Source organism: Zonotrichia leucophrys, chromosome 2 (assembly GCF_028769735.1).
Source record: "Zonotrichia leucophrys gambelii isolate GWCS_2022_RI chromosome 2, RI_Zleu_2.0, whole genome shotgun sequence".
NCBI lineage: Eukaryota > Metazoa > Chordata > Aves > Passeriformes > Passerellidae > Zonotrichia > Zonotrichia leucophrys.
In genome coordinates this window covers 80,923,094-80,939,524 of record NC_088171.1, presented here as the reverse complement: position 1 = coordinate 80,939,524, position 16,431 = coordinate 80,923,094, and the positions used below count along the sequence as shown (strand labels likewise).

At 37.8% G+C, this 16,431-nt stretch overlaps 1 protein-coding gene across 4 annotated transcripts in view; it reads right to left on the bottom strand.

Annotated features, from left to right (window-relative positions):
- Nucleotides 1-16,431, bottom strand: part of CTNND2 (catenin delta 2) — a 641,466-nt gene that overhangs the window by 77,555 nt on the left and 547,480 nt on the right. For all 4 annotated transcript variants that reach the window (XM_064705500.1, XM_064705503.1, XM_064705501.1 and 1 more), the window contains 2 exons: nucleotides 14,934-15,119; nucleotides 5,053-5,226 (listed from right to left, as the gene is read on the bottom strand). In XM_064705500.1, coding sequence (XP_064561570.1) covers nucleotides 5,053-5,226; nucleotides 14,934-15,119 — 360 coding nt within the window. The remainder of the gene's footprint in view (nucleotides 1-5,052; nucleotides 5,227-14,933; nucleotides 15,120-16,431) is intronic.

Genomic DNA, 16,431 nt, shown 5'->3' with positions numbered 1-16,431 from the left:
CAATGTGTGTCCAGGTGGCCAAGAAGGCCAAGGGCATCCTGACCTGTATCAGCAATAGTGCGGAAAAGGAAGTTGGCCATCCTGTCATTAAAGCAGATGAGGGAGTTCATATAGCCTGTAAAGTAACTGAGACAGAAGACTGAGTGCACAGAAGGGACAAAGCAAGGCCCAGAGCAGGTATGCCATTGGTTCCAATGTAAGCCAGAAGAAATAAAGTAAATCTTGTTTCCTGGTTTTAAAAGATAGATATTGCCTATTAAGTCATGATAGTAGTTTTTTTTTAAGAATCATATGAATGAAGATTTTATTTTTAAGGGTTTGACTAAACTAAGGAAATGCCACTTGTGATCACAACATTGTGTTACAACTGCATGTAACAGCAAAGGTTATGTAGGAGCAGAGGCAACGGGCAATAACTGAAACACAGGACTTTTGCAAAACAGCAGGAATTGCTTCTTCACTTGTGAGGGGGACTGAACACGAGCACAGGTTGCCCAGAGAGGTTGTAGAGTCTCCAGTCTTGGAGACATTCAGAAAACCATCTGGACACGGTCCCAGGCAACTGCCTCTAGATTGCCTTAATTAAGCAAGGGGTTGGACCCGATGACCTCCAGATGTCCCTGCCAACCTGAGCTCCTTCGTGATTCTATGAGTTCAGAGCAACAGGTCTTGCAATACTGCAGTAATGTTTGGCAGATAAACTGACATCAACCTAAATTCAGCTGTCAGATACACACAAAGACACAGTAATAAGGACATATCCTAATATTTCCTTTCTTCCTGAGAGGGTAATTTTATTCAGAAGGGACATAACTTTGGATGCTTGACATTGTTAACTTGAGGACATTTTGCATGTAACTTTTTACAGGCTCAGGAGATTTAATGTGTTAATAGCCAATTGACCAAGGTGAAAATTAAAAAGAACTTGCCACTTTTATTTTTACCATCTGAGGAGAAGTACTAATGCCAGACTACATATAAAAAGATAATCTTTTACAGGATCACTCTTGTAATTTTAAACCATGTAATTTTTTCAATCCAAGGCATTAAAAGAAAAAAAAAATATATGAAGTTTCAGAAAGAACTTCTGGTTTGAAGAGTTATAATGGGAGAGATTTCTTAATAAGCAGGCAATTGTCTTCAGAATAGAGCTGGGAGAGTCAGAAAGTCTCCTTTTTTCTTATTCTACATTTCTGCACAAATTTGGTTAAACACAAATTAAGTGGCAAAGAAAAATAACAGAGCTCCCAGTGAAAGTTAATACCTAATGGGAAATAAAGAGTTTGCACTGCTTCCAAAGGCATGTCTCAAACCTTATTTGTTCAGGGAAAACTCCAGCTAAGATTGATGAGGAAAGTGTTTCCCTAGTTTTATTATTTCATATTTCTAAGCAGCTTTAATATTCAAGTTCACATTAAGTATAATTACAAAAAGCCTATTCTTTGAAAAAAAATAAAAATCTTAGAGAGGCAATGAGAGGAAGCAAAGCCTAACCCAATGGCCATGCTTTTCATGTGTTGCTCCTTCTGCCTGCAGGATGTTCAGGATATCATGAAACTACTGTGGTTATGATCTGATGGGATCAAACATTTTGGGAAGCAATGACTTCTCTAAAACAGTAACCCTTGCAGTCCCATGTAGCAGCTGAGCTTGGCAGAAGGTGGTGGGTGGGTGCAGCTCCAGGGCTGACAAACTGCCCCACTGCTGTCAGGCAGCAGCACTGAGCTTGGAGTGCGTATTATGGCTATAGAATATACTATAGGGGGACATGCAGTGACCCTGGCTGGTGTCAGAGGTCACTGTGCAGGGCAGCAGTTGGACCTTAGGCAATGTGATGCTCTGGCAGTGATGTGGAAAATGTTAATTTGTCCAGTCTTTCCAAAAGACTTACATATTGCCTGTCTCCATAGATATTATTCCAGAAAGGCCAATCCTATTTTTCATGGATGCATCAAGTAACCACATGAACAAAAAAGATATCTCTGTGTGGATATGCATGTAATTTTCCATGACAAAGGTGCTTCTTCTCCTTCAGATTCCAATTCCAGTGTCCTTCTTATGTTATGACATCTTGATGTAGAACAGTGAGATGAACAAATGTCTGTGTTTACCTGAAACAGTCGCTTCCAAAACAAGTTCTGCTTTGTATTTAAGCTGTCAATCTTTTTCAAAACCAGAATATACACCAAAGTCATAAATTATGCCAGGTTAAATTTTGACATTGAAAATATTCTTCCTCATACCTCAAAATCAGTATCCTGTTGTACTGATAAATCTTCATTTGGATCTCTTAATGTATTTGCCACCAAGATGCTCCTTTTCTGGTTTGTTACAGACTGTGCTTGGTGTAGTAATAATTGCACTGCCCAAATATTTCATTGGTCATTATAAAAAACTCCCAAGTTTTACTTTGCAGATGAGTAATATATGTCAAGACTTTAGTCCTAAGTGTTTCATTTTGACATAGAAAAATTGTCTGTAAATATAAGTATGTCCCATTTTTTCTTTCATGTTAGTATTTGGCTTTAGAAGGAATTCCTGCAACTGAAGCAGTGCTAAAATTGTCCTAAAGATTCTGTTTCACCATGTGCATGTGTTGATTTTATGTGTATGTATCCCTGAGAAACTATACACCCTGAAATAATGAAAACTTTCAGCCTTTCTGAGCTATTAATCCTTAAAGCTACATACTGCTGCTTTCTTTTTGTGCCTGAAATTCTCCAAAGCAGTCTAGGGGATTTAGACACATATCGTCTGTTAATTCTAGTGGTAGACATTTATCTAAATCCCCTACATAACTTTTTATTTTTTAAAAATTACTCAGGCTTCCTTTTATCTGCTCACTTTCTCTCTGTAATAGCACTGGCTAAGCACTGCCTGTGTTAAAAATATTACCTCCTGGCCACCCAAGAGGATTAGACAGCTTTGTACCAGAGGAACCAAAAGGGTGAAACAGCTAGGAAAGAACTGTGCAAGTGTATCAACTGCATTGTATTTTTTTCCAGAAGAGACTGTATCTTCAGTAGTGTGTGAGCACACCTGGTAGGCTGGGTGCTTCATATAGTCTGTGATTCTTCTGGTATTAAAATAATGCTAATTGGAAAAAGCCCACGACTGCTATTGTTATTAATAGCAACACTGTTTATCTTCATACAGTTTGCTCTTCTCTCTTTCAGTTTTAAGTTTCAATAATCATAAAGTTCTTGAAAGAATTCAAGTAAAAAAAAAAAAATTCCATTCTTTATACAATTACCATTTGTTGGAGGAACTAAAAAAATTAAAATCTCCCTTAGGAATAACCTCTTCTTTTAAGAGTTTTCTATCTTTTATTTCAGTAATTTTATATCTGGACTGCAGCAGCGGAAAGGAGAGGTCAAAAGGTGGAAACATCAATGCTTATGTAATCCCCAAAGAGGATTACTCCCCTCACAAAAATGGCTAGTATGACATGTGAAATTAAGGATATTCATTCTGTGTCTGCACATCCCTTGTAATAGAATTGGTGAATCTTTAGAAAAATAGAGCAATATGAGAACAACCCAGCTTTTCCCATGGTATCAGCACAGATAGTATTAAAGTCCAAAACCAGTTTTTCTAAGCCAGCACTTGCCAAAGAGCTCTGCAGAGCCTCCCTTCCTCTCACTGTACACTTCTGCCAACTAAAGGATGATAGGTATACAGATTTATTAGAAATGGGAGAAGGGACACCACTTGGATTTTAGCACTTCCATTAGTCCTGGCAAACATGCATGCATTGTTTTCTCATTTGGACCAGGACTACACCCATTCCCAGATGGATAGTACACATTTATTACATTTTGCTGCCAGGATTACACCATCTGAAGCAGTCTAAAACATGAGAATAATAAAACCATAATGACTTTCAGGCACAGTGCTACATAGGACAAAAATCACTGAACAGATACTTTGTTAAATCATTTTACATGCCATTGAATGCAACAGTCAATGACACATTATAAATCTGGTGGAACACCATTATAAAAAAAAACCCAAAAACATAATATGTCTTGGAAGAGCTAGTGAGTGTGCCAACCCAACTTCCAATAAAACTTTATGTGAAAAAGAAAACAACTTCTTAGTGCCAGTGCTAATATTTAAAAATGAATGCCTAATTAAATTGGTATTTACATATCACATACGAATGCCCAACTGCTTAAAACCCAACAGGATACCTTTTGAGACATAACTTTGATCAGTGCATTTCCCTGTACATGACTGTTTTCATTGCAAATGAGAAAAATTCCTGCTGAGAGTTAATTTAAAATCAATGCATTATAGTTACACCATAGGATTACACAGTTAGTTCTTTCAGCCAATTAAATCAGTTTACCACCAGGAAAGTTGCCCTAAAAAGTAAACGAAGCTCAATGTTGAATTTTACTGATCTGTTCTAAATTTGAAAGCATTTTCTTAAATTTTTCACTGGACATACTGCAAATCATATGTAAAAGAAAAATGGTGCTTTTGAATACAATTGAAAAGTAGGATTAGCTGGAACAGAGTGCCTTGATTGCACATTTCCTCACTCGTATATAACTAATCATATTATGAATGTATTTTAATAATGCCTTATTTTTAAAAAAAGTAGATGCTAAGATTACTTGATGTCACATCATTTATATCTTGCTCTGCCCTGCCTTCTCCTAAGGGACATAATGCCAACCAGTTTCTGCAGTGACAAAACAATATGGATTCCTTTGATTGCCACTGGTGGCATTTCTGGCTCATTTTTCATGGCTCTGTCACCCAGGTTCATAAAGAATTGCTTCTCCTTATTCTCCATATTTGGATATTGGTTTTCAGGGGCAATTTTTCATACTTGACTTGGCTTTTGCTCCTGTACGCTGATATTTGCTATGATATGAGTACCTAGGACTTGAAATGCTATCTCAGATTTGACTTCAGATAGTTCTATGAGAACAGAAGGTTATTCCACTACCAGCAGCAATTAGATACATTTATATCACCAGCCTGCTGTCAGCTGCAGGTACAGAACTGAAGAGGAAATATGTATTGGGTTAATATTCCTACCTTCCAACTCCCAGCAGCCAAGTTCTGCAGTGCCCCCGCTGCCCCCTCCAGCGTGTCTGGATTTGAGCACTCAGAAAGAAGTGTGAGGTAGGGTTTGACTATTGAAGGGTGCCACAGCATCTGGATTCCTTTGGGTGGTTCTGCACAGTCTGGGAGAGGTCCTACGCCATCCCACTGTTAGAAAGCATAAATCAGATTGTCAGCAAAGAACAGTGAAATACATTTGAGAATTGCCTCAGATGCAGCTATAACATCTGTGAAGGCATCTGCCCATAAACAGATGTTCTCAATTTTTGCACATCATGTGATTCTTCATGGAGGAACCAAATTTCCTACTCAGCATTCCATACAGATGAACTATAAGATTGGCAGAAATCCCAATGTTTTAGCTAGCTGAAAAAACAAAAACACTTTTCAATTTATGTATTTTTTTGTGTTTGTGTGGGAACAGAAGGCAAATGAACATTTTCATAAGAGGCAAATCTAGAACTTGCACGGGGAGAAGAGATTTTCTTTTCACATCCGTCTCAGTTCTCCACATTGTCTGTCTTCCCATGAGAAGAAAAACAGCACAAAATGCTATGAAAAACGAAATCATTCAAGGCCATGAGCCCTCTGTGCCATGAAAGGCACAAGTGTGACAAGTCTTCTTCAATGGCACAACTTCTGGCTTCTCACAATGAGAGTGCAGGAGGTGCCAGCCAGCCAGCTGTGTGGTCTGAGACTCCAATGCAACCGGCAGAATCAGCCCGCACAAAACATGCTGCTCCTCTCATCACATGCAGAGTATTGCCATGAAAAACAACCCAAGTCTGATATCCAAAATGTGCAATATTTAAACCTGACCAAGTGGTAGGTTATTGCAAAAACTCACTCTTACCAGAAATAACTATATTCCAGGAGGACAGGGATTCTCCTCTCCAGTGGAGCACACAACACTTGCACCTATGTATGAAACATCTCAAAGGAAAATACACAGACTTTCTTTTTGCCTTTTAAACAAAAGTAAGATGTGGAATGCACTTTCAATAAAAAATTAAATGGAAATCTACTTATATATTTATTGTATATTTTGTTTTGTTTTGTACAAATAAATAGATTTTAATAATTCATGGCACTAATGCAACTGTTAGAAACAAGTCTGAACTTTTTAAGAAATACCTTTTCTAACACTTCTGACATGTCGACATTGTGTAACAGAATAAACAGTAAACTTTTAGTACCTTGGGTGAGAGGTTACTGTGCCTAAATAAACCGAAAATCTGTACCATAACATTAACATCCACTAAACTGATAGCATAAGTCAAATTAACTCCTGTTTTAAATCTGCAACAGTTAATTTAACTAGGTTTATTGTGAGCGTACAATAATCCTTGCACTGGGAAAGACCTAGAACCTCTTGTTTTCAGAAAGTATCAACCATCATTTTATTTACAATAACTTTAAAAATAAAATACATATATTTTAAGGGACAATCAATCAAGTGTTCCCTAATAACAACTAACCCAATTTCAAGGTTTTGTGTGATTAATGTCTTTAGGAATGAAACCTGCTATTCATTTCTAAATTAAATCAGAACAAACACCAAAGTGGAAAGCTAGAGGAACCATTTCATACACATGAGCAGTTACCAGAAAGCAGCTCAGGTGTGAAACTCAAATGTTATCATAGTTCAAAAGAACTGGCATAGCAATGCCCAGTGGTGGTTGAGAAAGTAGAGGACAAATGCCTTCTGGAGAAACAATGCCTTCAAATGACACTATTATGGGGCTGTGCCTTTGAAATTTTTAATGCATTTCTGCCTTTAAACCAATAGATTGTTTTCAGTGCATGTGATTCAATTCTTCTTTTTCCTCCTTATAAATCACCAGCCTTGCTAGAAATGAGTTCTTTTCAGCTCATAAAAAATACATTAAAGCCTGCTTCTTATTTTAACTCTCAGAATTCAATCATTCACACTGTCAGATTTTTTTGAAAACAAATGAGAGACATATCTTACAGGTCAAATCTGACTTCACCCCAGGGTTAGGTTTTGCACCTTAGTAAGACCACTAATGAATGACTTGTGATGTCCAAGGGCACCAGTTCAAGTCTTCACTTGTCTCATTCCAACTTGCACGAATTATGCATTATGCAACTAAAGAGTGTTTGTACAGGGTATATTATTTCAAGGACAAAGCACACGAAATGCATCAAATATACCAGATCTACCCATATGAGGGGGTATATACCTTGGTGGGGGTATGAGTTTTTTTTATGCTCAGCTATTTACACTTGTATGATCCCAAGGACTACTGAAAATCAGCTGATATAAATAGAGCTCCATATACATGTTCATGCTGTGCTGGTACATATAAAGCACTGGAAATGATCTAGCAGATAAATTAATATTTAATGTTGTTTTGCCATTCTGCCCAGTAATGAGAAAACATTAAAAAAAAAAAAAGGAAACAAATTACTGCATTTCCCTGCTCTCCTTGCAACTCACTTTCAGCATGATTACATTAATTTATCACCAACTGAGAGGGAACACCTTTTTCCCAAGATGCTGCGATGCCTTAGAGCCCATGTAATAATGATGAAAATCTTTGGTACCACACATGCCTGTGCAGGAAAAGCACAGGAAATTCAGTCACCCTGGGAAATGTCCTGCTCTCCACATGTGGTGTGTGTGCCCAGAGCAGCTGAGGGGCTGCACAGCGAGGGGGGCACTGCTCACCACGCTGCGCTGCTCTTGCCTGGGTAATTACCTGCACAGCAGCTGGTATGGAGCCATGTTTCAATTTGTGCTGGAAACAGTGTTGATAACCCAGGGATGTTTTAGTCACAGCTGAGCAGCACTGACACTCACACTGCGTAATACAGCCTTTTCTGCTCCCCATCCTATGCCACCAGCGAGGAGAATGGGGATGCACAGAGCTGGGAGGGAATACAGTCAGGACAGCTGACTCCAGCTGACCAAGAGACATTCCATACCACATGGTGTCATGCTCAGAATATAAAGCTATGAGGAAGAAGAAGGAAGGGAGGACATTCACATGGGGTTTGTTTACCCAAATCGCTGTTATGCATTGTGGAGCCCTGCTTTCCTGGGGATGGCTGAAGATGGCCCACTGCCCATGGGAAGTGGTGAATGAATTCCTTCCGTTGCTTTGCTTCCCTGTGGGGCTTTTGCTTTCCCCATTAAACTGCTTTTACCTCAACCCACACATTTTCTCACTTTCACTGTTCTTCACCCCCTCCCACTGGGTGAGGTTGTGTGGGTTTGGCTGCTGACTGGGGTTAAACCACAGCACCTGTGGCTGCTGTGTCTGTGGCAGCCTCTTCACTGTAGGGCTTGGTGGCTTCTGTGTAGTGAGCCCAGTGCCTGAAGCTGTGCAGCCCAACTGCTGCAGGACACACAGAACTGATAGGGGTAAGCAAAGAGGCTATTGCAAAAGAGATTTGCCTGATACCTTCATTCATTTATTTCGTATTTCACAAACATCAACTCTCTGAGCAAAAAAAAAGGATATTTTTCCCTGTGTGGTATTAGAGTCCATATCTAAAATAGTGGTTAAGGCATGGCAGAAGTTGTTTTGCAGTTTGCATTGCTAAATATTAATGAGCTGTGGCAGCATCCTCACCCAGTATACACTTGTACCCAGTAAATTACTGGAAGAGTTACTGTACTGTTGCTGCCCATCAGGAATGATCAGGAAGGTCTATCTGAAATAGACTGAGGCTGCAATAGGAGCCTCTGAAAAAGAAAAAACATGCAATTACTCTTCCTAGCTTATACCAAGGAAGAAAAAAAAACAAGTCATAAACAAATATTCCTTCCAGGCTTCCCTCCTTCAGCTGAAATTACCCACATATATTGTGGTTGAAGCTGACAAACTGCTTCAAACGTGGGTGAGATACAAATCTCTCATTTCCTGAAACTGATGCAAAAAAAAAAGAATGAAAGTCTAGAAAAATAAAAAGCCAGATATCAAGATCTTTTAAGAACAACAGAATTTTGATAGTAAGAGTACTCCAATAAAATTTCCAAATTTTCATAATTGTTACTTTGAGAGGAGAAAAAGATCACTTATCGAGATGCTTTCCTGTGCTGCACAATAGATTATCTACCACCACCTTCTCATTTTAATGAAAGTAAATCCAAATTTATAGCGCAATTGTACTAAATACCTGGGAAGGCTTCAGCTCAGCAAGAGAAGTATATCCTGCAGATTTTAGGGTTTGTACTAACAACCTCAAATTGTTGGGGTTTGCTTTTAAATTGGTATCACATGACCATAGGTTTTCCTGTGGTAACAAAAAAACAGTGCTTGATTTGAATCTGTTACATATGAATACTTCCTTTACCCCAGTCTGTACAAAATATCACTACTGAAAAAATCTAGGAAAAAAACCCCAACAAACCCAGCATTGTCTAAAACCATCTAGACCTCTCTCCAATGATCCCAGACGTTTGGGATGGTATGATTACTCTGTAGCTATGTCCCTTGAAGCAGCAGCAACAAAATTCACATGAGCAATTACACAGTGCTTACTAAAACCATCTCTGAAACAACAAAGACTTTTAAATTAAAAGGCCCCTTAAGAAGACACTGATATCTCATCCTGCATGTCTTAGTGGCTGTGACAGTCTCTGCCAGCTCTCCCTAGACAGGTCAGTCCAATAACCTCTTTTGGACAGCTTTGTCCAAGAGGTGAACTGGCCAGTGCTAAACAAAGAGTAGAAACCAGAAATTCAGCAACAAAAAAATACAACGAAGCCACAGAGCTTGATTTTAGAATCCATACAGCTGGTACTAAGCAGGCAGGAATACCATTGTTTACATCAAGTCAAACTTCAGTTTAGATATCCAGGCCTAAATAAAGGTGGTGAATATAAATGCAGGTGTTAACTGACACAGAGACTAGAGTAGCATGGTGGGAGAGAGAGCAGAATAAATTAAGGTACTTTTCCCAGTTTGATGTAACATTTACAATTACAGGAAAGGTGTTTGAAATGCTTTCAAAACATTTAAATGTATTGAATAATTATAATTAATTCCAGATATTAATAAATCTAAATTGTACTTTACATTGTACATTACACTCTTAAAATAATTGTCAGTGCCTTTATTTAACTTTTTAATAATATGCTTAATATTAGCTAAGAAAAAAATATTAATTCAGTTTGTATATTTTCTCTTTGCTTAAAAAAAGACCCTTACCAAATGAAGGGAGATGGAGTTAAAGCTTCATGCCCTTCTCCTCTCCACAGAAAGCTGAAGCTAATTGGCCTTGCAGTATGTTCCATGAACTGACAAATACAAATTATATTTAATAACACTGCAGTTTTGACTTTGAAAACAAATTGGCCATACATGACACTGAGAGTCTCACAGAGTATCTGGCAAGATGCTGTGTTGGCAAGCAAGAAAGCAGAAATGCTTTCCAAGATGCTCTGCAAGGAATTGCTCAGGACAGTTGATTCTTGCTACTCGACATTTGACATAACCACCTTGTGCAAGATGAGGAAGCAACAAGTGGAAATAATATTTCTTCTGAGCAAGAATGTATTGGCAACACAGCTCTTCATCCCTAATCACAGCTCATGTTATTGGTTAAACCCAGGACCTGCCACCATTTCTCTGTTTCTGGGCTTATTAGCTTGCTATGGCTTGGTAGAGCATGAAGCACACTTGGTAAAACAGTGGTCTCACCACATGAAAAGACTTATCTGGCAGGTTTATTTTTTATGCTTTTTGAAATATTATTGCCTTAAACCTTCTATTTCACAAAGATAGAAGAATTTATAGGCCATTTAGCAAGCATGCTAAAGAGGTGTGCCAGTCAATTCTTAATGATATATAACTTGAAATGTTGCTGTTATAGCTTAAGGCTCCTGACAGAAGGTGAAAAAGAAGGTCAGGCTCATTTCAGAAGTGTCACTTCCAATCAAAACCAGACTTTGGGCTAGATTCTGGTTTGACAAGAATGATCACAGATGGGGAACTCGAGATAAGCATGACGCCAAGAAGTCAACTTGTTTCTCTTAGAGAAGAAAGGAAAAGAAATGAAATTGTGCCACATGTATACATAATGGGCTGTATAACAAGAAACAAATAAGGATTAATGACAACTCCCTGGCATTTTTTTTTTACTGAAGTTGGACCACACACCTGATTTGTTCTAACTGCTTTTTGTCATAATCCTCATTTCTCACAGAGCTCAAAGAATAAATCTGTTGGCAGCAGTCAGCATGCCAGCAGCATGAACAGCATTTTCAGCAGTGGAAGAATCAGCTTCCATTTGAAGAGTGACACAATACAAGGCAGAGAGGTTGATGTCTACAAGGTCCTAGTCAGAGATGAAGGGGTCTGAGGCTGGAGGGCTTATTGGGGTGAGTGTTCATACCAGCTGATCACAGGTAAGCAGCAGAGAAAAAATAACAAAACAGCAGAGAAGTACAGGTTTGAGACAGAAGCCAAGTGAGCTTTTTTTTTTCTGAGGTCTTAACAGAAGTTTTGATTTCTGTGTTTCCAAAACTAAAACCAGTGCTATAACTAGATTTTATCACAAACCTTCAAAAGGTTTGGGCATCTTCTAACATTTAATTTGTGCAACAAAGCAGATGCCTCAGAAACCTCTCTCAGCTCTAGTAAAATAATTGTGGCTCTTTTAACATCACCCACTTTTATTCTGGAATGTGGAGAACACTTGTTTCCTGTGATCCTAAGGGAATTCTTTAAGTAAAGTAATGTGCAAGGTGTCATTAGACCTATGATCTGAACAAAGACACATCTCTTACTTGATTCCAAGATGCACAGAAGTTGCCATTATAGACAACTGACAGACAACTGGCATCATTAATAACAAATAAATTCCAGTTTGTTCTTGAAAGACCTTTGAAAGAAGACACATTTTATACTACCACTCAGTTCTGTTCTTTCCTTTAAGTAATTTACATGTGACAACACTTGAAAGGTAACTTAGAAAAAATTGGGATACTTGCTCCATAAATCATAAACCAAAGAAATGAACTTGTACTTTCTTTGTAGAGAAAACCCATGAAAAGTGACTTTAATATCAAACTTCTCCTGTTTTATGGCTTAAGAAACAAAATTCCCTGTTCTGTGAAGGATTTTTTGTAAGTACAGAAAAGTGCATCTTCATCCACATTCTTTGTCTAAAATGGTACATCTGTTTTTCTTTTGCAACTACAATAGTTTTGCTACTATTTTTTTTACAAAGACTTTTATCCGAAAATTAAAGACTATCTCATAAATGCACAATGAAGTTCAAGTAAATACACATAAAAATGAAGAAACTAAGTTACAGTGATAGTGTAATAGGAAAATTTCCAAACTGCATTCACTTAAATCTGAACAATTTTCCTCCACACTGTTTCATACATCTTATATTCTGAGAACAACTGAAACAGCAATTTTGTTTTACAAAACCCCCATGGCCTGCCAATAAAGGAAAAAAACCCTACACCCTGAACACATATCTTCTGGGGACATAAAATGTAGCAACATAGAATGGACACTACTCCCCTGTACTGAGGTGTCACAACTGACAGAGATGTACCTGTGCCCTGGGCTTTACCTGAAAAGATAAAACTCCTAAGTATTAAAGGAACCACAAAGACAAAGAAACAGGTCTTTTCACACAATTGGACAATTGTGTCCACACTGGACAAGTACCTCTGAACATACTTATGTACTCATTTTTGCAAAATAAATGGACAAAAAGGTTAAATTTACCCTTATCACAGTTTAAGTTATTTTAATGCTATTAATATAAATATGGTTACATGAAAAAGATTGCTTTTCTTTTCCATTTTTGAGGATAAGTTGGGAGAGCTGTTTCTGGCACAGTGATCTTGGTGCTATTGTTTTGGTGGCACTCTAGTTAACTTGATAATATTTTAACTTGATAATATATTTCAAATCATTTGGAATGTTCAACAGCAATCGAGGATTATGGGGTGAAAATAACCTGCAGAAGGCTCACAAGGCCCCCTTAAAATTCCTGAACTGAATAATATCCACATGTGAGACCTTGAATATGGCAAGATGAAGATGGATGTCTGGATTTAAAGGAAATTAGATGAAAGAGAAAACACCATTAGAAAAATGTTTCTAATACTTGTAAGAAAAAGTAGTCCTATGCACAACAGAATTGGTTCTGGAAAGAGTAAATTTATGTCCTTGCTGCAGAAAATCCTAGTGATCATAAACTTGAAAATATGTGTGTAGTTTTATTGTTCTTTAGACTTTAAAAATTATATAAAACCGTTCCATGAGGCCAACACTAACAGCTCTGAGGAAATCTTTACCATGCAACATACTGATAACGAGCACTCATAGAAACAGACAAAAATATTTAAGAGCAGGCAAAAGCATGCACATTGTAAAGATAATTGGCCAAAATAGCTCATCCCTTTGGCCTGGAGGAGCAAAAAAATGTTTTTAAGGGAACCATTACAGTACAGAGAGGCCCCATGGGAATGGTGAAAGAGTCAACAGTACAGAGTTAAAAGTATGACTGTGAGATCCAAAAGTCACAGAAGAAAGAGAAGACTTAAAAAGCCTTTAGCTAGTGAGTGTGTGTGCATGTGTTAGTAAACAGAGCAGCAGAGAGCAAGCCAAGCTGCAGTGTGACGCATTCATACCCAGACATGCTATTTTTTGCTCCTGCACTTTGAATAACTGCAAGCACAGAGTGTGAGAACTGTTAATTCAGTAACAGGGATGATGACTACTTCATGGGGTAAAATTAGTTTGCTTCAACACTTCTAATCTCCCTGTAGCCTAACACAGGAATCCCAACAAAAGGCCATAATAAATTTGAGTTATCTGATGATAGGGCGTTTAACCACAAGAGTAGGTGAAATAAGTCTTACTAGTAATGAGTGCTGCATTTTTCAGTATCCAAGCTTTAGCTTAGTAGTGTTGCTAGAACCTTTCCACATCAACACAATTTAGCTTCAGGAACTCAGGAATATTTTCAGTACTGGTTGACATCATTTATTACCCTGTGCACTTAATTGCTTACTCAAATAAATATTTTCTTTGAGCAATCTGAAACAGAAATAAACTACAATGCAAAAAAGTAAGTAAGTGTAGGAAGAAGTGGAAAACTTACTACTGCCATCACAGGCTGTGTGAAAAAGCCCATAAATCAGTAGCCATTCTTATTGCTATTTGCTGTGTGTACAGTGTCTTTCTCTGCAATACAACTGTTAGTATTCCCTAAATTACAAGTTCTTAATAGGATAAAAAAGAGATAAACACACTTTAACAATCAACCCACCCAAAATGATAACCTGTCAAATAACTTGAGGAAGCAATCAAGGCTTAGCTTTTCAACTTTTCTTTGGTAACAACATAAAATATATCAAAATATGAATGCTTTTATAACATTCACTTGTATTGCTTGATTCAGTCGTGTACAGTTTTCTTTCAATGTGTAGAGACATGGTACAAGACTAACTTTGAGGCAAGTGAGTGTATATATACAAGCCTGATGTTTGTTTGCATTAAAGCCTTTCTACACACACACGGCTCTGTGGAAGTACAATGTAAAGTATATGCAGATTACACTTTTCATTAGAAATGGCTTCCTTTCAAAGAGCATTTTATGGTATTTATGGCATTCACAGTGTACCCATGACTACAGTTTCCAGGTGCACCACATAATGTACAATTTCTCAAGCAAACATATTTTATTACTCCAGAGCCATATTCTACTTTAAGCTCTCAGCTAATTAACAAGGACAACAGTTTTGTATATTATGCATCACGCATTTAATTTCTAATACAGTGCATTAATTATTTATATTTTAAATGATTGGCACTTCAACTACTCACAACACAGCTGCAAAAAAGTTTCATTACCTGATCTTGTGATTTCTTTTTCTTCTTCTTCTTCCCCCAGCACCCTGAACTCTCTGCATCTTTTCCATTGGCATCACCACAGAGTAATCCATCAAGTTCATCTGTTCCCATCTGCTGTCCCTGAGATGTTTCTGCAGCTAGCCTGTATGAGAGGTTCCTCAAAATGCACACACAGTTTTCAACGGTCTGAAAAGTATGACCAAAAAAAAAATACAGAAAACAAAACCAGAGAAAGATTAAATCCTCCCCTTGCTCACTCTGAATATGAAGCAGAAGGAATGCCATCTATCTTTGAATGTGCATTTTCCCACAATTCTTATGCACACATTTCTGAGTGCTCCCCAGTTAATCACAGGTTATGAGATTCAGAAATTTTTATGGTAACAAAGCAGTGGTCTGAACAACACTTTACTGGGAGTTTTTTTATTGTTGCTCTGAATTTCACACTGGAGCCCCATGTGAAACAGATGTTAAGGTAGAAAAGTGATCAAGAGAACCTGAACACTCCGAATGTCAGAAAACTCCCAGCTCAGTGAATAGAAAAGGCTACAAACAGAAAGTGGTTACAGATCCTGGGTTTTGTCCTTTTAGGACCAGAAATAACCTTTTTTACTGGCAGAAATTCTATGTAAATTGCCATAAAATTTGGTCTGAGTTCCATTTCACAAGTACTTGTAGCATGAACAGATGACGTTTCTCCAGTCCCAGAAGTAGGACCAGAAATCTGTCTTGCTGCTTTTACTGCTTCTAGCCAGGCAGCAAACAGATACCTTGTGTGCAGCCTTTCCCTTTCATCCATTTATCCCCCTAATAGGTTGTGCCTTCTGTAGAAGATGCAAGCAGGAATCCATAAATGGATGAGACCCAGTGGAGGAAAATTCACTTGTAATTCAACCTAATTTCTCCAAGTCTAAAAGAAGTTCAGTTTAGATGTGAAACCTGCTCATTTAGTTGGTTCAATTTGGTTTGATTATCCCTAATAAGAAGGATATGAGCTTAATTTTCTCCCCACAAGGAAAGCATGGTTAAAAAAGCCATTCTCTATCTATTTATATTTATTTCAACTGCTTCTAATGCTCTATGGAGATAAAAAGCAATAGCCACTACATCCCAGCTCTTTTGCTCCATTAACCCAGATGGAATGACTGTGAGGTTTTCAGCTCTCCCATACTCTGCCATATTCACCAGTGAGGCAAACAGATGGGGCTTTATTTCCTTCCATGTATGGCATGAGCTTCTGCCAGGTATGCACTCAGCACATGTTTTTTGTGATGACACAAAGCTCCAGAGGTGACATCAAATTCAGATTCATCTACACAAGAACACTTATGTATGTGTTTTTTAACAGAGATGAAATGTCACATATTTGCAATACATTTGTACTGATATGAAATTTCTGCCAAATACATCAACACATGTAGAAATACGTATGCATGTGTGTGTCTGTGTCTAGAAAGTGTTCTTAGTGCAGCTTTCACAGCTGAAAGCTTTGCAAACA